This window comes from Acipenser ruthenus, chromosome 48, assembly GCF_902713425.1.
Source record: "Acipenser ruthenus chromosome 48, fAciRut3.2 maternal haplotype, whole genome shotgun sequence".
NCBI classification, from domain to species: Eukaryota; Metazoa; Chordata; class Actinopteri; order Acipenseriformes; family Acipenseridae; genus Acipenser; species Acipenser ruthenus.
In genome coordinates this window covers 3,609,649-3,634,353 of record NC_081236.1, presented here as the reverse complement: position 1 = coordinate 3,634,353, position 24,705 = coordinate 3,609,649, and the positions used below count along the sequence as shown (strand labels likewise).

Sequence of the window (24,705 nt, the reverse complement as noted above, 5' to 3'; positions counted from 1 at the left end):
TCCCAAAACACGCTTGAGCTGGTTTACCTTTTGTGCTTGATGTAGATGGACTGGGGAAGGAAATCTTGTCAGATTTATCAACACTTGACATTCTTGGCTGGCAACAGTAGATGTATCCTCGCTATTTTCTTTGGAAACCTGGAATGATGATGCATCCTTTAATACCTTGTTTATCTATCTGTCTATCATGCGCCTTTATCCAACGACAGGCCACGAACTGGGAGACCAAGAGTCCCAACACCTGCCTGAGATCAACCGACCGTTTTGCAGAATCTTTGTGATGTCCGTTGTTAATCGGCACAATAAAAAGTCACTGCACCTGCTGAAATGTCATTTTTTTTAATTGCATCTACTGAATTTTATCCAAATGTAAGTGAAGTTTCTTTTGATACCAAATGTAAGTTTTCTTTTGATGCTCTGTGTGTGTAATTAAAAAAATATTACTGTATGTCGCAGTGTTTAAGCTAAGAACCCATGCAATAGTCCGAATGCCCGCAAACAGCCAAGTAAGATCAATTTATGGCTGTGCCCAAATTATTTTGAGGACCACTGCTGTAGCCTCGGTCACAGAGAATGGCATAATTATATAGGCCTGCTTCCGCCCCCCCCCCCCCCCCCCCCAATATGTTGCACTTCCTTTCTCCCCTATTAGAGGGTGTAACTAATTTAGCTGGTTAAACCATTACACACGCAGTAGAACTCATCTTCATAAGTGTAGCTCTATTAACTAAACCATAAAGATATTGAAGACCTAGAGTGACTTGTAGTTAAAAAAAAAAAAAATGAAATTAACATAGAAATAGGGTGAGTGTCATTCAGATTTATAAGTTGCTTTTAGTATTTCTAAAGTTGTTGCAAATTTAGTTTTATTCTGTAGGATAAACAATTAAAAATATACTTTCTTACCTCGTATAATGAACTCCACACAGTGTGAACTCCTGGTTTCCTCCATGTTGCTTGGGTCAGGAGAGAACCTGATCTCTTTCCCAGAGATCTTTTTCATAATCCTCATTGGCACCAAGTATGTGCTTCTCCTCCATAAACCCATTGCAGCTGTCCAAATTTCTCATGCATTTGCTTCAGTAAGGACTAGTTTCGCTTACTGCTTTAATTTTGTTAGGAGGGAAGCTAATACTTCTCTCTCTCCTTTATTTATTTTTCGTATTTCCTGTTTCTATGCCTTCTGTTTGTTTTAAGTGTGGTTCACCACTTTCTCCATCTTCTAACACAGATTTATGTTTGTGTGTAGACATGTCAGTCACTCTGACCTCGCAAGGGAGTTTCTTCCCCACTGTCAGTTTACTGTTCTGATAAGTCATTCTACACCCTCTACTTCTAAAAAAGCATGCAGCCCCAGAGCATATCGGAGTTTAGATTTTTCTCCTCCAAGGAAAAGAATGAGGAAAATCCACACACTCCCGCAGCAGGGAGAGAGATGTGCCGGCGAATTCAGCGACTGCCATTGCAGAGGCTCCAGCAGCTTCTACCTTCACAGTCTGTAACTCACAGCAAGATCTGGTACTGCTGCACCTTGAAGTACTAAGGAGCAATACTTTCCAGGTGCCCCAACCCTAGGAGATGATGTCATTGACTCCGCCCCCGAGGATGACATTTTGGAGTACACAGGTGCCCCTCTCCTATATATGCAGATGCCTTCTGAGAAGGAGTTCATCTTGTCTCAAAGTACAACCCCAAACCTGTGCAGATCAGGATGACTTTTAGCATCTTGGATGCAAGGGATAAAGCCTTTTGAAGGGTTCCCCTTCCATGAGGCAATCTGGAGGCCCGTTGAGGCTATTTGGCAAGAAATCGGCTATTTCTGCACCATGCCTGCCTGTAGATTAATTCTACAGGGTACTAGTCGATCATAAAAAACATCTTTTCAAACAGCCTCAACTGGATACTATCATGGCTACACCAGCTGCAGGTATGTCCTCTAGATCTGCTTCTTTGGGTGGATCATGTGTGGGATTTCTTTTTGTGTGTGAAATTACTCTGCCTCCACATGCAGCATGTGTGTCAGTAATTATCAGGTCTATGCAGCAAAGTAGCAGCATATGCTGTGGGACCAGCTGTCTACAATTTTGCAGTCACCTACACCTGAAAATCTAGAGGTGGCCATGCAGTTGGCAGAAGGGGAAAAAAATACTGCAAAGGTTTAACTGCAAGCAGCATGTAATGCGACTTGATACTAACACCAGAGCTGTGGCTAATGTAGTCTCTGCAAGACTGCGAATCCAAATGAGAACATCCTCTCTGTCTGCAGAGATAACCTTTCAGGGTGATCTTTTATTTGGCACCAGCCTCAAAGATTCCCTGTCTGATATGAAGGAGGCTAGACAGGCTATAAGATTTTGTTCTACAACAGGGAGAGGTGCTTCGTGCAACAGAGGTTTTTTTATCAGCAGACAAACATCATTCAGAAATCGGTCACCTCAACCATGGTTCAACAGACCGAGCCGCTTTCAACGTGGCCAGGGGTTCAGACAACGCAGAGTAGTATGTGGCGATCATAAAGAGGGAGGTAGATCCTCTGCCTCTTCCTGACCATTTATCTTCTCAGCTTTCCAGGCCTATATCTCCTTCCTCTCCCCTGACCCCGAGAAGGGTGTCTCATTTTGTAACCAATTGGGGGGGGAATACATCAGACCCTGTGTACTGAGGCTTATTCAAGATGGCTACAAGATCCCGTTCCACGTTTTACCACCATCAACAGGCATTATCCAGGCAGTATTAGATTGGTCAAAGCCAAGGGGCATCTGCCTGCTAGAGGAAATAAAAACTATGCTGCATTCCCATGCCATACAAGAGGTCCCCTTATCTTCACAGACCCACGGCCATTACTCAAGATACTTTGCCATCAAGGCAGTTCAACTAGGGGACTGGTTGATTTCTATAGATCTCAAAGATGCCTACCCTCTCAGACTTCTTGCCTCAGCCACTTCTTCCATAGGGGTCTCTCCCTGTCCTCCTATTAAGGTACATGTTGCTGCAATCTCCAGTATTCTACCTGGCTGGTCTCCCTTCCGTTGGTTACCAGATTTGTTCAAGGAGTGAACAATTGAAACTCCCCAAGGAAATGTGTTATTCCATAATGGCGTCTCAGTCTGGTACTTAAGCTCATAGGACCACGACTTGAGATGATGACAACTTGAGACATGAAGTACCTGACATGGAAAATGGCTTTCTTGATGGCAGTGACATCGGCAAGAAGGGTAAGCGAGCTACAGGAACTGGTTGTTGACGCTCCATATTTTCAGTTCTTTAAGGACAGGATTGTTTGCAGAACTAATCCTCAATTCTTGCCAAAGGTGGCAACCGAATTTCATCTGGATCAAACCATAACATTTCCAGATTTCTACCCAAAACCTCACTAATCAAGGGAAGAAGCTAGACTTCCATCTTTTATAAGTGTCATAATGCCTTGAGTTCTGTTACAGGCTTGACAGCATAACTGTTTCAAAACGCATCAAAGCCCACTCATTAAGGGGAGTGGCTACTACATAGGCAAACATTTTAATCTGTTTCTATTCAGGACATCTGCAGGGTCGCTACTTGGGCATCTTTTCAATACTTTCATCAAATATATTACTGCAATGTATCTTGCTCTCAACCTACCTTTTGCTCGTTCAGTTTTATCTGGTTGCTTCTACTAACATCTAACCTACCACCCTTTAGTCTGCATACTTTAGTATAGTTCACGTTGTGTGGAGTTCATCATAAAGGTAAGAAGACGAAGATTACCTGAAATATGTTTTTTCATAGGATGATGAACTCCACACCTATATGATACCTTCCTGTCCCCCTTTCTCCATTTTACTAATTATTTTTTTTTGTCAATTTGGACAACCGGATTGGGTTACGTGGGGGTTTTATGGAGGAGGAACACATACTTGGCACCAGTGAGGATTATTAAAATGAAAGAGGCAGATCTTTGTCCTGACCCAACGACATGGAGACCAGGAGTTTACGTTGTGTGGAGTTCATCATTCTATGAAGAAACCATATTATAGGTAATCTTCGTCTTCCTGCTCAAAACTCTTTTCTTTCAGGAACCATGTCTTCCAAAGAGAATTTGCACCCTAGCACCTCTACACCAAAGGTAAGCCCTCTACTGCCCAGCCCCCTAGGGCAGGGGTGACCAACCCTGGTCCTGAGAGCCACAATCGTGCAGGTTTTCTGGGTATCTGTTAAATCAATGGCTAAAAACCTGGAAAAAATATTCAGTGAAGTAGATGAGAACTCTGGTAGAATGAAAACCAGAAGACCCTGAAGCTCTCCTGGACCAGGATTGGTGTCGTGTTGTGTCGTTTCCCCCCCAGACTGAGGTTACCATATGTCTCCATGTACACTAGGACCGTTTGGGACAGTTCAGGCTCACACTTGGGCGTACTTCTTTTAAAACCACTTTTAAGCACTTGGACTTTTAATAGTTTATTTTTTCTTGTCTCTCTCCTTTTCTGTTCCAGCTTTTGACACCTCTCAGGATCGATAGTTCCCAGCATGAAATGAAGAGCAGTTCCAAAGCCAGTGGTGGGACTGTGGCAGTGTTGGGTCAGTCCTGCAGCGGGAGTCACTCCGTGCTCATGCACTTGATCAGACCTTCTTTAACACAAGTTATTTGGTGTTGCTGATTTCTGGACTGTATTCGGTGTCAGACTGTCTGTACTGTACAACACTTTACTAAATGTATTTATAGTGAAATGTGCCATACAGGCACTTTCTATAAAAGTCCTAGATATTAAATAAATACATGTTATATATGTATATAAAGTTTAAAGGTTGTTGTTTTTTCTTACAAACATTCACTTTAAAAACTTGTCTCCCTTGCAGGTCCTGGTAGAGTAATGTCTGAACCTCCTGCCCAGTAAGAGCCATTTATTTGCAGTTAGAACTCAGATCAGTGTTTGGACTCGTTCCTTTATCAGTTTTAGTTTCTTCTCGTTTCAGTAATCCCCTGCCCGAACGCTTGTCTGCCTAACTTAGTTTCTTCTAGCAGTATCCTGTTGGTGTGTGTGTTGACCCTGTCTTTCCCATCCCCCTGCCTCTGCAGGGAGCCGTTCTCTCTCAAGGACTTCGAAATCGGCCGGCCGCTGGGGAAAGGGAAGTTTGGGAACGTATACCTGGCCCGGGATCGAGAGATAAACTTCATACTGGCGCTCAAGGTCATGTTCAAGTCCCAGATAGAGAAGGAGGGAATGGAGTACCAGCTCCGCAGAGAGATCGAGATCCAGTCCCGTCTCAGGTGAGGTGGGGGCGAACCTGCTTTATTTCTAGGTAAACTACGAACTACCCCATAATGTATAGCAGGGATGGTAATAAGACTCCTACTGCATAGCAGTGTGATTTAATTCCAGGTTTTACTACTTGATTCGCACAGTGTGAGTGTGTGTGTATAGGTAACAAGCTAAGGTGTGTTTTATTAAACTCCGGTGAAACCAGGAATGGATCAAACTGCTATGCAACAGGAGTCTTATTTTCAGCCCTGGTATTATGAGCAAAGGACTGTCCAGACCTAGGCAAGATTAGTATATACAGGGATGTAAATAAAGGTCTCTACACACCAGATGCAATGAGATTTAATTGGCGACGAGACCCTTTCACAGTGACATGAACATACAAACCAGTAGCAACACAGCCCATGCGACAGGTTTGAAAACTGCCAGATGTATACAACTGTTCAAAAATGCTATTAACAAAACTATGATCAAGACTGGTACATATTTGTCAACATGTGGAAATTGAGTGTCTTCTCTGATGGTAATTCAACACATGGCAATCAATCATACACACCAGGCTTATCAGTTCCTTTCGAAATGGACTCCCATATACAGTGCTCCCTCGCTATAACGCAGGTCTCGGGACACACAATACGAGTTATAACCGAAGAGCGTCAGAACTCCCTCTAATGCACATGGAGTAAAGCAAAAATGTAACTTTCCATGAATTAACCATGCATAAAGCACCGTGTAGTCCACGCTATATTTTACAAAAAATTTACTCTAGAAATATTGCATGAATCACTAGTATAGGGAATTGGGGGACCTGCTGTAGGAGCGTTATATCAGAGGCGCGTTACAAGAGCCTTATAGTGAGGGAGCACTGTATTATCGTTGAAATCCTTTTTTTTTTTTTGATTTGTGGTGCCCTTTGTCATGAATTTGTCACTGGACTTGTCTTTTTCTCCTTTACTTTTGGTTCTGAGTGAGTTGGATATGCAGCTGTGCTGCTCTGTGTTAATGACTGTCTGCTCGCTCTCGTCCCCCCTGCAGGCACCCCAATATCCTCCGCTTCTATAACTACTTCCACGACTGCAAGCGTGTGTTTCTGATTCTGGAGTACGCACCGCGGGGGGAGCTGTACAAGGAGCTGCAGCGCTGCCAGCGCTTTGACGAGCAGCGCAGCGCCACGGTGAGGGGTGTGGGGGGCAAGGCAGCGCTATACAGAGGGGCGGGTCATTCTGCCATGTCATCAAACTAACTACAAACAGAACAGTGGTAGTATTAGGAGCTGATAGATTGCATTACAAACTGGCTGTCTGGATAGAAGAGTATTGAGGAGTGCCCCCCCTGCAGTATATGGAGGAGGTGTTGACAATGGATGGATTTTAATTGTCATTGTGTTGCTCTGCAGTATATGGAGGAGGTGTCGGACGCCCTGCAGTACTGCCACGAGCAAAAAGTGATCCATCGAGACATCAAGCCAGAGAACCTGCTTCTGGGCTTCAGGGGGGAGCTCAAGATAGCTGACTTCGGCTGGTCCGTGCACGCACCCTCCATGAGGTGAGGGGGGGGGTGTGAGACCCCCTGCTAGGGGAGGGACCGTGTGTGAGGGGGCAGGGGTATTGTATCACTATTTCACATTATTACTAAAACATGAAGTTTTCGGGTAAGTTATGCAGGGAGTGTAACTTCATGAGTGTTATTGATTCGGCAGACACCTTCATCCATATGAGCCAGATGCTGTCGTTCTCTCCATCTCTTTCCCCCCCCCCCCCCCCCTCCATATAAAGTTATTTTCAATATTTAATGCATGAAATGATTAAGTTTTTTAAAGAATATTCTATGATGAATGGCCTGCTGCCCTTTGTGAACCATCTCTCCTCTTGCTCCACTCTTCTATCTCCACCCCACCCCCCACAGGCGCAAGACTATGTGCGGGACTCTGGACTACCTCTCCCCTGAGATGATAGAAGGGAAGACCTACAATGAGAATGCAGACCTGTGGTGTGTGGGGGTGCTCTGCTACGAGTTCCTGGTGGGGCACCCCCCCTTCGAGTCCGCCAGCCACGCCGAGACCTACTCCCGGATCACGAAGGTCAGTGTCAGGGTCACCCTGCCATCAGGGTACCCCTCAACCAACCAACTGTTGCAATACCAAAAGCATAACGGCACAGCTCCCTGTAGTTCAGTGTGGTTATTGAATCAATGGATGTGTTTTTATAGTTGGAGTGAAATACTCTTTGTCTTTTTAACAAAGTGGTCCCATCAGGACCATTCCAACTATCATGATGCATGTCATATTGTTACACCCCTATAAAGGACTGTTGAAGCACTAGAGCCCAAACACTTCACTCCTCCTGATTTTCAGCGTTGTTAAGTCCTGGATGAAATTATTATAAATTGGTCATTCAGCAAACACTTTTATACAAAGTGACTTGGAGACTGCGGGGTGACTTATGCATCACAACTGCTGCTGCAGAGTTACTTACAATAGCTCCGCAGAATGGTGCAAAATGTTGGGTTTTATGCCAAAAGCAGCACATTTTGCACATGTATAGAATTTGACCTACTTATCAATATTAGGTATGGACCCCATTGAAATTAAGATGGCCGTCGTGTGTTTAAGATTCAGATTTTTACAGATGTTTTGGTTTGTAAATTTACATATTGATCACTGTTTTTGGTTAATTTGCACATAGGTAGGCAATGAACTACTGATTTAAAATCTGATATTGACATATATTTTTCTAATGGTTAATATTCAGTATGGCTGCCACAGATCTGAAATGATTATGGTCATTAATTAGTGAGGACTTTTCCATATTTCATATACTTATTGTTCCAGAATTACACAGTAAATAAAAAAAGCTACAGTTTCTTCCACTTTGAATCTCAATCTCACATGCAGCGCTATGGTAATTATCCCCTTTGGCTTTTACCTGTTGCTTTTTAACATAACTCATGTACTTGACTGACAATTGTGACTGGTTGATAAACGGTGTTTTTTATTCAGGAACAGAGTTCTTCATGTGCAGTATTTCAAATGTAATTCTAGAAATCTGTTTTGTTTTTCCAATGCTTATTCGTGTTCTCGACATTTGCACAGTGCTGTACACAACACCTGTGCTCTCACACATTTGCAGTGCCCCCTACATCCCTTATCCACTTTAAAGGTTTGAGGCTGGATTCGGATGCTTGTGGAAGTATAGTCCAAAAAAGCTCCCACATCTGTGTTGGTCCTCTCATCCATCCCCATTCATCTGGGCAAGGCATCTGAGAAGGCACCAATGTCTGTCCCCAACAGTGTCTAGCCTGGTATGCAGCGCTTTTAGTGTGCTGAAGTAAAGCGGCAGCAGTTGGATGGATTGCATCAATTGACCTGCCTTTTATTTGTAAGTAGCTCTTTGTAAGCCTCATTTACACTTGTGCATGTGCTTCCTCTGTCATACATAACTATGACATACCTTTCTAGCAAAGGCATCACTTCCTTTATGGCATCTTGCCTGGGGACATTGCTCAGAGCTTCAAAAGCTGGTGTAACTCTTCAAACACATTCCATGACACCCATGCAGTTTTCTTTCCTCTGCTTGCAAAAGCAGATGTCTGGTCACATCCAGTGAAGGCATGAAATGTAAGTAGAGGTCTTGCTTTCTCTGGGCCCAATGATTGGGGAAATGACATGTACAGGGAGGTACCTGAAGTGCTTACCAACTCCAAATGCAAGCCGGATCATTGCAATGGCTAACACCAACACATCTGTGTCAACTGTGTGCACCATCACTTTTGTGTACCCTTGCTTGGCAGCATCAGCCACATTGAGGAGTCTGGTGTTGGCTTCTTCATGACTGCATGGTGATAGGTCACTTGTATCATTATGATATGACAGAAAGACCTTTTGGGCATATTCCTGAAATGTCTGGGAGGCACCAGGCTTCAGCAGGTTGATATTGGCAGCACCATCAAGAAGCGGAACATCAACAACGGGGGCCTCTGGAGGCATTGAAACAAGTCTGACTTGCATCCAGAACGTAGTTTTCCAAACTGAAGGTGGAAGAGTTTGGTTCTTGCCTCGTCTGAACTCCACACAACATGAACTTCCAGTCTCCATGTCCCTTGGGTCAGGAGAAAGAACAAGATCTTTTTCCCAGAGATCATTTTTATAATCCTCATTGGCACCAAATACATGCTCCTCCTCCATAAAACCCCCACCTCATATCCAAGTCAGGTTGTCCAAATTTCTCCTGCGTTGCTTGAGTAAGGACTAATGTGCGTTGCGCTTTATTTTGTGTTAAAAAAATAAAATATAAATAAATAGGGTTTTCTCTCTTCCCCTTTTCTCCATTTTCTGCTTCTATGCCTTCCATCTGTTTTTAAGTATGGTTCCGCACTTCAGTTTAGTTTAATGTGTGTAGACATGTCAGTCACTCCAACTCGCAAGGAAGCGCCTTCCCCTTTGGTGGTTCACTGTTCTGATTTTAAAGTTTGTTCTACACCCTCTACTTCTAAAAGAGCAGGCTGTCCCAGAGAACAACGGGATACAGATTTTTCTCCTCCCAGGAAAAGAATGATAAAGTCCACACATTCCTGCAGCAGGGAGAGACGTATCGGCAAAATCAGCGACCGCCATATATACAGCTCTGGAAAAAATTGAGACCACTGCAAAATTATCAGTTTCTCTGGTTTTACTATTCATAGGTATGTGTTTGGGTAAAATGAACATTTTTGTTTTATTCTATAAACTACTGACAACATTTCTCCCAAATTCCAAATAAAAATATTGTCATTTAGAGCATTTATTTGCAGAAAATGACAACTGGTCAAAATAACAAAAAAGATGCAGTGTTGTCAGACCTCGAATGCAAAGAAAATAAGTTCATATTCATTTTTAAACAACACAATACTAATGTTTTAACTTAGGAAGAGTTCAGAAATCAATATTTGGTGGAATAACCCTGATTTTCAAGCACAGCTTTCATGCGTCTTGGCATGCTCTCCACCAGTCTTTCACATTGATGTTGGGTGACTTTTTATGCCACTCCTGGCGCAAAAATTCAAGCAGCTTGGCTTTGTTTAATGGCTTGTGACCATCCATCTTCCTCTTGATCGCATTCCAGAGGTTTTCAATGGGGTTCAGGTCTGGAAGGACTGCCATAAAACTTTGAGACTTATCAGACAAACCAGTCTGGGTCTGCTGTATATCTACAACCACAGTATCCAAAGTAAACTGTGCCCTGCTACCTGCGTAGCCAAGAGATTCAGAAAAGGACAGAGCAGACATACGCTGTTGTGGATCCTATAGCGAGGACTGAAGACTTTGTTGTAGCTGTTTTGTTAATTTATCGAGAATTGAAAGCTTTGTTGGCAAGTTTGATCCAGTGTAGGATTCGTAGAACTCCTGAAGCACTCTTGTACACTCTGTACGGAACTCCATTAGGCCCTGGAGATGATGAAGCCCTTGCTTTCACAGCTTGCTCTACTTTCCACTTAGGTGCACAGTCTGACATTTTGTATTCTGGTGGTTTCCTCCAAATCTCTCGAGCTCAAACTTAGATGATTTTAGTGTGCCATTCTTCTCACTGGTGAATAACTTCTTTACAAATTTGAATGTGTCTTTTATAAAAGTTAGTTCTCGCACGCTCCTTTTTGTCGCATTTCCGTAGGCGCGCTGTGCAATGTTGCAAGCTTATCTTTTTTATGACCATTTGTAACAGATTGAGTCCCTCCTTCTGACCTTTGTTCTGCTTTTCTCCATTGCTTCCTCAGCTGTCTCCTTTCGAGGTATGACACAGGCCCGGTTTTTGGGATGGAACCGCATAACAGTCTCGCGTTTTGATTGGTCCATATCTGTCACATGAATATGTCGTCACACGAGTGGAAAAGCGGGCAGGCATTTTTAACATTGTGATCAGATAGAGAGAGTGATCTGCTTTCCACAACCTTACCATTAAAATATAATGTGGTATTACACTGTACTGATATAACAAACTATGGGTGATTACTTTATATAAATTATCATGTTATGCACGAATGTAAGAATTGCTTTCTGTGGTGGTGTACTTTTTTCTTTCAAGTAGCATATATCGATAATCGTTTTTGCGATATATTTTAATATAAAACATATACGCTATTGCAGTTTTGTTACAGGATACATTAGTTTATCTCTAATGTAATCACAGTTTTACATATAGACTGCCCCTGTTTTCATTTACGTCGCAAATTCTGGACCGCTTTACTTTTCAGATAATGTCCCAAATTCTGGGCCGATTTGGTTTGCAGATAACATCCCAAATTCTGGGCCGCTTTGGTTTTTAGATAACGTCCCAAATTCTGGGCCGCTTTGGTTTTTAGATAACGTCCCAAATTCTGGGCCGCTTTGATAACATCCCAATTTCTGGGCTGCTCTGGTTTTCAGATAACGTTCCGAATTCTGCATTTTCGAATTCAGGCCAGTTTTTGAGATATTCTGCTTAGCTGACAGCCGAGTTTCTAAGTCATGCATGCACAGTTTACCATAAACTGGACCGTTAATTCATTTAAGAGAACATGAATCAAAGTTAATGTATTTTTTACTCTCCTCAGAAAACATTTAGGAACATGGTATACCAAAAAAAAAAAAGGACATCTCATTTGCTTATGTAATGTCCATCAATATATAGTGAGGCATAGGGGTTTATCAGAACTTCTGGGTTTAAGAGACCAGTGCCCTTCAACAACTTCAAATAAATCCTATTGTATTGTATTAGTCAGCATTTCCCTTATCTATTCCTGATCATTTATACTGTAGGTCAGGGGTTTTCAACCTTTTTTTGAAACTGTAGCCCTTCTATCTGGAGGTTTCAGCTCGAGTACCCCTTTACAATTTTCGCTCAACTGAACGGTACCTCAGTTACAATAAAATGGAGAATAATCTGATGACCCCCCCCCCCCCCCCGGTTTATTTAATAAATCTGGGTGACAAACTGCTGGTTTAGGACAGAACAACAAACAGTAAGCTTAATTCTTAAAACTTTTAACTACAAGTATTTGGATGCACAGAATTAAAAAGACAAGTATTAGGTTAGGAGCACACCTATTTTTTTGTAACTTTGACGGCCTTTTGTAAAAGTTTGAAGACCTTTTGATACCCAGCATACACTGCAATACCCAGCAAAGTTATACACTGATATTCTGATAGCACAGCAATTCAAATGAAGTTTGTAATTGGTTGTGTTCCTCAAATACACAATAAAAAGTGATATTTATAGGGTATACAGTTATACAGCGATACAGTGGTTTCGGACATCTAAGAACAGGTACTGCGAGCATCTGGATTCATACTCAGAGGTACTCTGTAGCCTCCTGGGACATTCACAGCTTGTTTGACACCCTCTTGTAGTTGCCCGTTACTGCATATAAAGCAAAATGCTGTTTGTCAATCTCTCTTTTTTCTTATAAATCAGTCTTTGCAAGAATCATTCCAAAAACACTTGAATCAGTTAGGCACTACAGGCCTTTAAATTGCAGTACCAATTTGCAAGTTGCTAAGTGGTTGCGTTCCTCAAATTTGCAGTGCAAAGTGATATCTTAAAAGAATAGGGTATGTAGTGCTTTTTTTCGCTTCCCCTCGCTTTTGGTGCAAAATTGTGCTCCGATACACTCAGGCTGATGATGTGATCACAAAACACTTGGAATGGACTTAAATTGGTGCTTCTGTACTCTTTTTAGATGCACAACAATCTTAGCTAAAGAAAATGGGTTCCTTCGAGTTCGTAAGACCCACGACCGCCATTAGCTGAGCCTTACCCCGATGGTGTTTTTATAATGGGATTTGCCATAGGGAAGGGGGTGGTCTCTTATCGTACCCGTATCTCCACGACCCCTGGGCCAACAAACTCAGAAGGACATTCTTTGCATGCACAAGAGTCTTAGCTAAAGAAAGACATCAGCCACGGGTTCAAACGCCACCCCACCGCCAGATGGTGGCCGTTGCCCCAAAGGGGTTTTATAATGGGATTTCCCATAGACATTTTTCAGGGTGCTGTATCTCGGGTTCCGGGGGTCCCCAAGACTTGAAAATCGGTATGGAGGTCTACCTCTTGGCCCCTGTCGATCCCACCAAGTGACGTGTCCCCAGCTAGAAAGGACACCAGTTTAGACTTTTTTTGCCAACCTGGAGCTCAAAAGCTATTGGAAATGCAACCTTGACATGCCATCATGCTGAAAATGTGAAAATTTGTTGAAAATGTAGCATTTGAAAACGGGTTGCTCCCTGTGAAAGAGGGCCCCCAGACATGACCCTAGGAAGTTCAACCCGGTTTCTAGGCCCCGGGGTCATGGAGATATGACCCAGAAAAGGGTAGTTTTTGGACATTTTTGACAGGGCGTATCTCGGGTTCTGTGGGGGTTAGGAACTTGATTTTTTTTTTTGGGTTGGGGCCCCATGGGGCCCCGCACAAGGAGTCACTATTTTTATGGTTCAAATGCCAGGACGGCTTGGCAAAGTGAATTTTTTCGTCATGACATGAGTTTTTGGGTGAACCACCACACCTTTTTAGGGGGTGGTTTGGGGTGCTCCCCTGAGTCTATATCACTTTGAATGGTGGTTCTACGGTTCGAGAGATATGCCTGAAAATGTGTTTTATAACACTGCCATAGACATGAATGGGGCTGAATACCCGAAAATATATTTTGCAAAGAATTGCTAAGGTGGGTGTATGCATGCAGGGGTTGTATGGTGGGTGTATGCGTGCAGGGGTTGCATAGTGGTGTGTGCGTGCAGGGGTTGCATGGTGGGTGTATGCATGCAGGGGTTGCATGGTGGGTGTATGCGTGCAGGGGTTGCATGGTGGTGTGTGCGTGCCAGGATTGCATGGTGGTACACGTGTGTGGAGGGGAATTGGAGTTCAGGTTTTGCGCACAAGAGGGGCGGGGAAAAGACTGGGAAGGGTAGGGTAAAAGAAAAATTACTACAATCATTTATTTTCACTTTCGACTCCCAGTCTCCTTTCCCTCACTTTATAATTTTATTTTGTGATTATTTAATTATTGTCAAAATAAACGGCCTTCATCTACTCACAGTTGCAGTCTCATTTCTGTCCATAAAGAACCTGAAACACTACAATATATTGATGGACGTTACATAAGAAAACGAGATGTCCTTTTTTCAGAATACCATGTTCCTTCCCAAAAATGTGTTTTAATATTAGCCTTTAATAAAGGAAAACGACTGCTTAAATTAATTTTCATGTATCTATTTCAGTGCAATGTAGTTTCTTCATGTAATAAGAAATACGTTTTTTTAACATTTACATTTTTGTTTTTTTCATTAAAAAAAAAAAAAGATTTCTGGGGAGAGTAAAAAATACATGAACTTTGATTAATGTACTAAGGGTTACTCTCAAATGAATTCACGATCCAGTTTATGGTAAACTGTGCATGCATAAGCTCGGCTGTCAACTGATTCCCCAAAACTGGGCTGAATTCAGAAATGCTAAGCGGCCCAGAATTTGGGATGTTATCTAAACCAAGGCTGCCCATAATTTGGGACGTTATCTAAAAACCAAAGCGGCCCAGAATTTGGGACGTTATCTAAAAACCAAGGCTGCCCAGAATTTGGGACGTTATCTAAAAACCAAGGCGGCCCAGAATTTGGGACGTTATCTAAAAACCAAAGCGGCCCAGAATTTGGGACATTATCTGAAAAGCAAAGCGGCCCAGAATTTGGGACGTAAATGAAAACAGGGGCAGTCTATATGTAAAACTGTGATTACATTAGAGATAAACTAATGTATTCTGTAACAAAACTGCAATAGCGTGTATGTTTTATATTAAAATATATCGCAAAAACGATTATAGATATATGCTACTTGAAAGAAAAAAGTACACCACCACAGAAAGCCAATTCTTACATTCGTGCATAACATGATAATTTATATAAAGTAATTCCTCATAGTTTGTAATATCAGTACAGTGTAATACCACAATATATTTTAATGGTAAGGTTGTGGAAAGCAGATCACTCTCTCTATCTGATCACAATGTTAAAAATGCCTGCCCGCTTTTCCACTCGTGTGACGACATATTCATGTGACAGATATGGACCAATCAAAACGTGAGACTGTTATGCGGTTCCATCCCAAAAACCGGGCCTGTGTCATACCTCCTCCTTTCTCTAGCTAATCGTTCACTCCTGCTGCTGTCTAGACTTTCCAGGAATAGTTTGTACTTTTTCCTTCCTTTTTTTCAATTCCAAACCTCTCTCTTCCATATGCGTAGGTGATGTCCCCAAATTTATACAGCTTTTCAACTGTTCCACTTAACCTTTCCAATGCAAAACAGAGATCCGTGTTTACTGTTTCCCACACAGTTTTCTCACAAGCTCTTGGCCATTTAACTCCAGGCTTGTGCCCATTGAGGTTCTTTTGTCTGTTATGCTGGTTTGTCTGACCGGGTTCACAAGGATCATTAGGTTCATCACTAGTTGTATCCATGCAAGTCCTCCTCGCGTCTGACAGGGGTGCTGATATCCTGCAAACTGGGGTTTGCGTCCTGTCTCTGGATTTCATTCAACTGACTTCGTAAGAAGTATTGATCAGTGCAAGGCTCTTGTCCCTTCTCCCTCAAGCATTTCATTCTCCCTTCAAAACCCTGACCGTTGTCACCTTGCTTCAGCCGCAGACACAAACCTGGAGTTCCATGTCTTTGCTAACTGCAGATCTTTAACTAGTCTCTTGTGACATACTCTCTATTCTCATATCCGTTCCTAAGTCATTGTGTTATCTCCTGCCCCCGGCTCTCGTAGACTAGGGGTATTTTTCTCTTGATTTCTTGGAAGCCTTGGGCGGGTGTCTCCAGCATCCTGTAAACACAGAGCTGGATACTGCCAACAAGGGTAGCTAACCCTTGCCAGCCCCAATGGGGTGTCTCGCCTCCTGTCAGCTGTATCTCCAGGCTGTCACAAGGTCTTTCCCATATAAATGGGTTGCTAATTTCAACTGTCACAAAGCTTTCACTTGCTTCCTCAATGTGACCTGGACTCCTTTCACTTGTTCATGATGGCGAATGTCCGGCTCTTTTGCTCTGCTTGCGTTTTGAGCTCTTGGGATGACTCAAACTCATTGATTTTGATAAATGGCCCAGACACCATCCAACGTAGCAGCTGAGATGTGTTTTCAGTGAGGCTGACTGCTCTCCCATCTCCTTTAACACATTTGTTATTTTGCTTGTGGGCTTGACCAATAGGAATGGATGAGAAAGCATGTTTTGTGCACAACATAGTTGCCTTTCTCAATTTCTGCTTTCACAGCTGGATGCTTATTGGTCAGTGTCATCATGTCACGAATGTGAACTGGTACCCAGCGTGCATAGTTTGTGTGGTCAAGGGCAAAAAAAACAGGGCACCAGCATTGTGATTGAATCTTTGTCGATTTTTTGGAAGTTGCCCTCGCGCAAGGATCTCACAAAGATCAGATGACCAATTCAAACATGTTTAATTGACCACTACTGGAACTGAGGAATTTCAGCTTTTTGTGCCTTCCAGATGTCAAAGTGAAGAGGATCAGTTACTTGATCAATGTCCTTAAGGTAGTGCCTATGGCCCATTCATAAGAATGTGGAGAGTGCTAGCAGTCACCTGGTGGGCATGTCTTCTCCATGACACGTGCGATGCTTTTAAGAAAGGAATCTGCTGTGCCTGCTGATATGCCAGCTTGCACCAGAACAGTGGTAGAAGTGAACTGATATCCAATGGGGAACATTGATCAATATGCACCTGACCTGCATGGAAAGCTGCCCATGATGCGTGCATATCTTGTGAAGCATCTGTGTCAAGCTCATTCCTCACATGCTCAAGCCATCTGGAAATGAAATGTGAGTGAATTAACTGTTGGTACTATACCCACAAAAAGCAGTCTATCATTTTACTATAATGTTCTACTGGCTACAACCACAGTAACTTATGTAAAATTGACAACAGAAATGACATTTTTTCTCTACAAAATTACAAAGCATGCACATTATTTCAACAGTATAAACTACTTTGATTAGAATGGTATGTACATATGTAATGTGACATGGGTCTTGCCTGTATTCTGCATCGAAAGCTGTAGGAATCATCTGGTAGTCACTGACATGAGGACCTTGCACTGAGGGAACAGTAGGCTCTTTTTTGGGGGAGAACTACAGGAGGAACACTGGTGTATGTCTGGCAGTTGAACTATGCTCTTCCTGTTGGAATTTGTACGATCAAGGACAACCACACCACGTCCTTTCCACTGAAGTTTGCACTGGGGTGTTGGAACAAAGATAACCCTGCCCCATGCAGGGCACCTTGGGCTGTGGGAGAGCTTGGGTTATGGTCAATGTTGTCCACAGCAACAGTTGTAAAGATGCCACAATAAAGCTTTTTTGATGGACACACAACCTTTTCTAATTCAAAGCAAGCACATATACCATTTCCCATTTCATTTGACAGTTTGGATATTTGGATCACCCAATATCATGCAAACTAATGTTGTGAGTAAATAAGGAACTGTGTCCTGTTGACAGTTCTTTTGAAATGTTCCACTCAAAACAGACTTTGTACTAAAAATGTCTCTCCGGACAACTTCAGCTGCTTTTGCAAGAATCGTGGCTTATCACAGTCAAACTCGCATGCTTTCTGCAGTGCAAGTCCAATGTCTTCATTGAACAGAAGTAAAACATTGTCCCACCTTGTGAGCCTGCATGTCAGGGAAGTTGGCCAGAATTCCATTTTTTCTCCTTTTGTTATACTTGTGGCTACACCACAACTATGTCATGTGATCTTGCTACGGTCAGAAATGTCACTCCTCAGCATCGTCAAAACTTTCTTTTTTTTCTATTCTTTGCAAATTCATATTGTTGTTCCTACAATGTGTGTGCCACTTGGCTTGGTGTTTTATCAAAGTTTCTACCATAGCACTATCCACAACAAGTAGGTCTGAATTCAGAGGCATTGGTAAACACCCCAGCTCATGAAACCAGTGAATGTTGCTTGCCAGTGTTTTGTACCCTGTACCAAAGTCAATGTCAGTTTGCTTGGTGTCAGCTGGACACAGTGGTTCTGCAGTAGTTTTCTGGCATAAGATACATATGGCCCAGTTTAATGAGCTCATCTTTTGTGATGGCTCTGGGTTGTCTTGGTCTGTGATCATGCAAGTTTAACATTTTAAAAGTTTCTACTTTCTACAGCAATCTCCAAGCACAATGTAATTTCCATACCCCTACTCTTGAAGCATCTATAGGCTGCTGTGAGGAATTAGCTGACAGCAGTATTTTTGAAATAAAAAAAATAAAAAATAAAAATACTTTGTCTTGGAGTTAGATGTACTAACATTGATACTATGAAATATTACCAAAAAGTTACAAAAATCTTAAATGAAGTGACATTTAAAGCTTTAGTGCCAGGTCTTTTTTGAGCTACTGGGATTTATAAGTGACTTACAAACAAAAAATAAATAAATTAGAAGCAAATTCATCTAGTGTCCTATGTGAAGTACAGTGTGGTACATAATTTAATGTTTTGTTAAAATGAGTATTACATTAGGTGTACACTTGTGAATTACTAGTGAAGCAACCAAAGGTTTTTGAAGTTATTTCTTTATTCTAAAATAGAAATTAAGAGCTGGCCCAAAAAATAAGAGATACAAAAAGGAAACGCTTTCTCTACAATTAATACAGATGGAAAGCAATATTTAATACAGAAGCTACATACAAAATAGTTATTAACATATAAACATATTAAAAACAGAATACAGTCGGCACACGAATGTTCATCACCCAGATAAATGTCAAATGACTCTTAGTCTTATTAAAAAATACATTTTTCTATTCCTAAGCCAATAGGCTTATATGTCATACGCATTGTCTGACACACAAGCGAGCGAGAACTGCAATTCCTGTGAACCATAACGCAAAATTTGTCTTTGCACTTTTGGAGGTTAGAATAAATTTAATTTATGTAGAGTAATACGGTTCACGTGCAGTCCTTGTTTAGGCAAGTAGCATTTTCAGAGTCATGTCATTATGTACAGTCTTAAAATGTAGCACTTATCCATAAAGCCAACGATAGTACATCCTATGTATATTTGACATTTTATTCTTAGTGTTCAGTGGAACACAGGCAATCTTAACCCTTAGCGGTCCATTTATTCAGCTCCTGTCAGACGCGTCAGGTCCAATTTTATTTTCACATGCGCTGTTGATTTTACACACGCAGTTTAAAAGTAATTATTTGAAGTAAAATAGGTTTAAAAGGCACTGTATATCAACAGGACACAGTACTGCATCTCCAGCCCCACCCCTTGTTGACTGTATTTATCACATACCTCTTCATAGTCATGCATACTGATGATAAATCATGTCCTGGTCATAGTTTTATCGCCAAACTCCTCAATAATGCGATCCAAATCATTATTTTATTACTATAACATATCAAAAAGCTCTGCAAACGAATGTGATATTCTTTGAGCGCTGGATGTGGAAGCAGCTGTCTTTGTTTCTGTCTTGCTTTTTCTGAAGAAAAAACAACTAGAGACCTGTGCTTGACGTATTTGTTGAACAGGGTCTGACATCAGATCGGAAAGGGATAACTGTCATGTTGGACCTGGTCTGACACAGGTCCACAAAGGGTTAAGCAGATATACATCTCACATGTTTATCCGTCACTTTAGTAACACTAATTTTGGGGTCGGATATGTGAGTGCTGACTGTAAAGGGTTTTCACACCGCGTCACCCTGACTTCATATCCATTTACTATAGCTAGCTGTTCTAGTCTGTTGGTTTACATTTTTAAAATTTAACTAACTACATATATAGCTTATACATAGGCTATATATGTATTTACATTTATCTTCCTTTATTCAATTTTATATACCATTTTACATGATATGTTAATTACTGAAACAGTTTTACCTAAAACACACACAGAAAAGGGAAAAGTTTCATTCAAAATCTGGCATTTTAAGGGGTGCCTGTTTCCGTTGTGCAACATGAATGTTTTCAGTAGGATTTATCTGCCAAAGTTTTAGATAGCTGTTTCATATCAAGTTCCAAACCGCAATGAATCTCTAGGATGTTTTGCATTGCGATTTTGCTTGGACCATATGCTAAAGATCCCTTCACAATAATCATTTTATTAAACACATACTCGACAAATGTATGTTTCTTTAGGAATTTAAATAGCTATCCAGATATATTAAGCACTATTTAATTGAACAAACTTTTATATAAGAGGCTTGTTTGCACCTTAAACCTCCTCCTTGTGTATGTAGGTAAAAAGCCTTTGTGGTCAAGGATTAGTTATGATCACAATGTTTTTAAGTCATGTATCGGAGTGAGTAACATGTTTATATTAATAATTTTATAACCAAAAAAGTGATCTATGTGATTTACAAACCAAACATCAGTAAAAGTGAATTTTGAGCATGTGTGGAAAAATTTCAATTGGGCTCCATATCTAATATTGAGAAGTAGGTCAAACCTATACATGTGCAAACTTTGGTGCTTTAGCATAAAACCCACATATCCTTAAATCTGCACCAATCTGCTGGACTACAATAGGACCTTGGTTTTACGTCTCATCCGAAGGACGGAGCAGAAGGAGGTTAAGTGACTTGCTCGGTCACCCAGTGAGTCAGGGCTGAGATGGGATTGACCTGGGAACCTCCTGGTAACAAGCCACTTTCTCTAACCACTGGACCACCAAGCCTCACAACCAATGTATTGTAGTGTCTGTGTGCATTTGCCATTGAAGATCATTTGGGCAGGGTATAGTTAGCCACTTTCTTTCTTTATCAACTGGACCACCAAGCCACCAGAGTGTAAAATCCTCTTCTCACCCTCCCTAGGTGGATATGCAGTTCCCCAGCATAGTCTCCCCCGGTGCACGGGACCTCATCTCCAGCCTCCTGAGGCACTGCCCCACCATGCGGCTGCCTCTGAAAAAAGTGCTGGAGCACCCCTGGGTGAAAACTAACTCCCGCAGGATACTGCCCCCAGTGTACCACCCCAAGAGCTGAGCCCAGACCAGGTACACGCGTGTTACATCTGCCCCCACAGGCCAACTCATTCAAAAGACTGGGATACATTTTGTAACTCATTTACACGTCTGACTCGTGTTGAACACAGATGTTTTGTATATTGTCTCGTCTCTTGTAATCTGGTTTGAAGGATAATGAGGTTGATATGAAGTTATTTATTCTGTTTGTATTCTTGTTGAATATATTCTGTGCAAATATTTAATAAATTGTATTTACGTTATAAAGTCATTGACCAAATGTGTTGTGTGGTGGTTGTGGGGGGTGGAAAAAATATTCAGAGAGAGAAAAGGTACTTTTTACGTTTTAAAAGGGACCAAGAACAAGGTACACAGAAAGAGTACTTGAAACTGCAACCACGAGTCAAAAAGGAAGTTAGAAAGACCAAGAGGTAGATGGAAATGATCATTGCTAAGGGTGCTAAAACCAATTCCAAAAAGTTTTTCCAATATTTATAATAGCAAGTGAACATTCAAATGGCAAAATCATAGATGAAAAGAAAAATATAGCAAATATACTAAATGATTACTTTTCATAAGTTTTTGCAAAGTACTCGAAGAAATAAAGTTATTTACAAATCACTAACCAAGATCATGCAACAGTCTCTTGACATGGGTTGGACCGACAGACTGGAGAATTCCAAACGTAATACCGATCCACAAAAAGGGAGACAAAACCGAACCAGGTCACTACAGACCAATAAGCCTGACTTATATTATATGTCAACTTATGGAAACTATAATAATATCCTATATGGTAACAGTATCCTGGGAGACAGTCAGCATGGTTTTAGGAAAGGGAGATTGTGTCTAACTAATCTGCTTGATTTTTTTTTTTTTTGAGGATGCAACATTGACAATGGATAATTGCAAAGCATACAACATGGTTTAATTAGATTTCCAGAAAGCTTTTGACAAAGTCCTGCATAAAAGATTAATTCTCAAACTGAACGCAGTAGGGATTCAAGGAAATGCATGCACAGGGAGTGCATGGATTAGGGAGTGATTAACATGTAGAAAATAGAAAGTACTGATTAGAGGAGAAACCTCAAAATGGAGCGAGGTAACCAGTGGTGTACCACAGGTATCAGTATTGGGTCCTCTGCTATTCCTAATCTACATTAATGATTTAGATTCTGGTATAGTAAGCAAACTTGTTAAATTTGCAGACGACACAAAAATAGGAGGAGTGGCAAACACTGTTGCAGCAGCAAAGGTCATTCAAAATGATCTAGACAGCATTCAGAACTAGGCAGACACGTGGCAAATGACATTTAATAGAGAAAAGTGTAAGGTACTGCATGCAGGTAATAATGTGCCTTATAAATATCATGTGGGAGTGTGGCAAAGTGGTTAACAGTGCAGGTGCAAATGATCAATGAACAGACAGACCATTATAATCTAGGTGCCAAGTAGTTTAATGGGTTTGTATGTTCAGTGCCTGATGGCAAAATAAACAATAATAATGGTAAGTAATACAGTGGTGTGTATTACTTGCTTTGTAATCCCTGGGTTTGTCCCGAAATAAGTCCCGTTTATTGTACACCCGCACGAAACACAAAACACATACACAAGTCTATTAGTGTGTGAATTAGAGATCATGGTGACAATACAGTTATTTGTGCTACAAGTGCAGTGCTGTTCTGGGTTTGTTCTTGGTTTGTGCTGGCCTCTGGCGACAGCTCCAGAACGTGTTAGCTGTCTAATAATAAGAAGTAACAATTAGATAACAAAACAATCACGATACGGATACAGAAAACACAGGTCCTTTCGGGTTCTTTTTTTTAACCAAAACAAAGGAACAGATTACGTCGCTTCGACCCCTGCTTATACCGTCGCTCGTGTCCCCTTGGTAAACAACTGCAGCCGCTCCTCCAATCATTTCCCTTCCGAAGTGTCAGGCCGAAGGAACACTCAGCTGAATCTACCTTTCCCATTGCTCACCCCTCCTGGGAAAAATTATCTGCATTTTGGTGGTCTTTCTGTGCACGATGTACCATGTTGTACATGAAGAGCTGCAATGCCAGATACCACCGAGGTATCCGGGCATTGCTATCCTTCGTTGTGCTTAACCACTTGAGTGGGGCGTGATCTGTGACAAGATCAAATGAATGTCCCAGCAGTTAGCATTGTAAGGAGTGAGTAGCCCATTTAATGGCCAAACACTCCTTTTCGACTACGGAGTAGTTGCTCTCCGAAGGGAGCATCTTTTTACTAACATACAATATCGGGTGTTCTACTCCGTCAACCTTTTGGGACAAGACCGCACCCAAACCCACATCCGACGCATTGGTGTGCTCGATGAATCTCTTGGTGACATTAGGTGTGATGAGAGTAGGGGCCTGGCAGAGTCTTCGCTTAACCGTATCAAACGCCCCCTGACACTCTACTGACCATTTAATCACATTTGGAGCACTCTTTTTGGTGAGGTCGACTAAAGGGTTAACCATTGTGGCATACTCAGGGATAAAACGGCAGTAATAACCGGCTAATCCCAGTAGTGACCTCACCTGAGTCTTTGTTTTCGGGATTGCCGCGTCTACCAAAGCTTGGATTTTGGTGACAACAGGTTTCACCCTTCCATTCCCCATTAAAAATCCCAAATACTGAGTCTCGTTTTGGCAAACGCGCATTTTCCCAAGTTAGCTGTCAGCCGGGCTACCCTTAGAGACTGAAGGACAGCTGTAACCCTAGCCAAATGCTCTCGCTGGGTGGAGCTGTAAATAACCACATTATGAATATACAGCAGTGTGTATAACTCTGGTAATTATAATCCCTGGGTTTGACCCGTAACCAAAAGTCCAGTTTTATACACACACCCACACTTAATACAAAACACAAACACAGTTTTTAGTGCCAGTGATAAGTGCTAGTGGTGCAATACAGTTCTCTGTGAATGCAGGGGTGAAGTGATGTCCGGGTTGATGCTGGCTTGCGCTACAGCTCTGGACCGTGTTACTGGTAGTCTATTAACCCTTTGCGGTCCATTTATTCAGAGCGTCTCAGGCACGTCGGGTCCAATTTATTTTCACACGACCAGTTTATTTTAGACGCGCTGTTTAAAAGTATTTCTTTCACAGTAAAACAGGTTTAAAAGGCTCTGCATATCAACAGGACACTCAGTACTGCATCTCCAGCCCCGTCCCACCTTCGCTGTTTTTTCACATACCTCTTGATAGTAGTGCATACCAATAAATCATCTCCTGATCACTCGTTTTATCACCAAACTCCTCAATAATGCGATCCAAGTCATTATTTTATTACTATAACATCTTAAAAAAAGCTCTGCAAATGTCTGTGATATTCTTTGAGCGCTGGATGTGGAAGCAGCTATCATGTTTGTTTATGTCCATGTTATCTATGTGCTGCCGGGTCTATCAGTATTCATGAGATACACCCCTTTTTTTTGGCTTCTCTCAGCTCCTATCGATCTCACTCAGCCATTGAAT

General features: G+C 41.7%; 2 protein-coding genes across 3 annotated transcripts in view; one reads left to right on the top strand and one right to left on the bottom strand.

Annotated features, from left to right (window-relative positions):
- Window positions 1–21,488, top strand: part of LOC131696638 (aurora kinase B-like) — a 32,592-nt gene extending 11,104 nt beyond the window's left edge. The window contains exons 1-9 of one of the 2 annotated variants that reach the window (XM_059014690.1): window positions 151–369; window positions 4,053–4,102; window positions 4,470–4,554; window positions 4,834–4,867; window positions 5,054–5,245; window positions 6,273–6,411; window positions 6,634–6,782; window positions 7,143–7,317; window positions 21,069–21,488. In XM_059014690.1, coding sequence (XP_058870673.1) covers window positions 4,058–4,102; window positions 4,470–4,554; window positions 4,834–4,867; window positions 5,054–5,245; window positions 6,273–6,411; window positions 6,634–6,782; window positions 7,143–7,317; window positions 21,069–21,239 — 990 coding nt within the window. In that variant the 5' untranslated portion in view covers window positions 151–369; window positions 4,053–4,057 and the 3' untranslated portion in view covers window positions 21,240–21,488. Of the gene's footprint in view, window positions 1–150; window positions 370–4,052; window positions 4,103–4,469; window positions 4,555–4,833; window positions 4,868–5,053; window positions 5,246–6,272; window positions 6,412–6,633; window positions 6,783–7,142; window positions 7,318–21,068 lie in introns of those variants that run through there. The other variant, XM_059014689.1, reaches the window with a different exon arrangement.
- The window catches only part of LOC131721233 (zinc finger protein 664-like), a 113,412-nt gene that overhangs the window by 77,587 nt on the left and 11,120 nt on the right, over window positions 1–24,705 (bottom strand). The gene's annotated exons all lie outside the window — the stretch shown is intronic.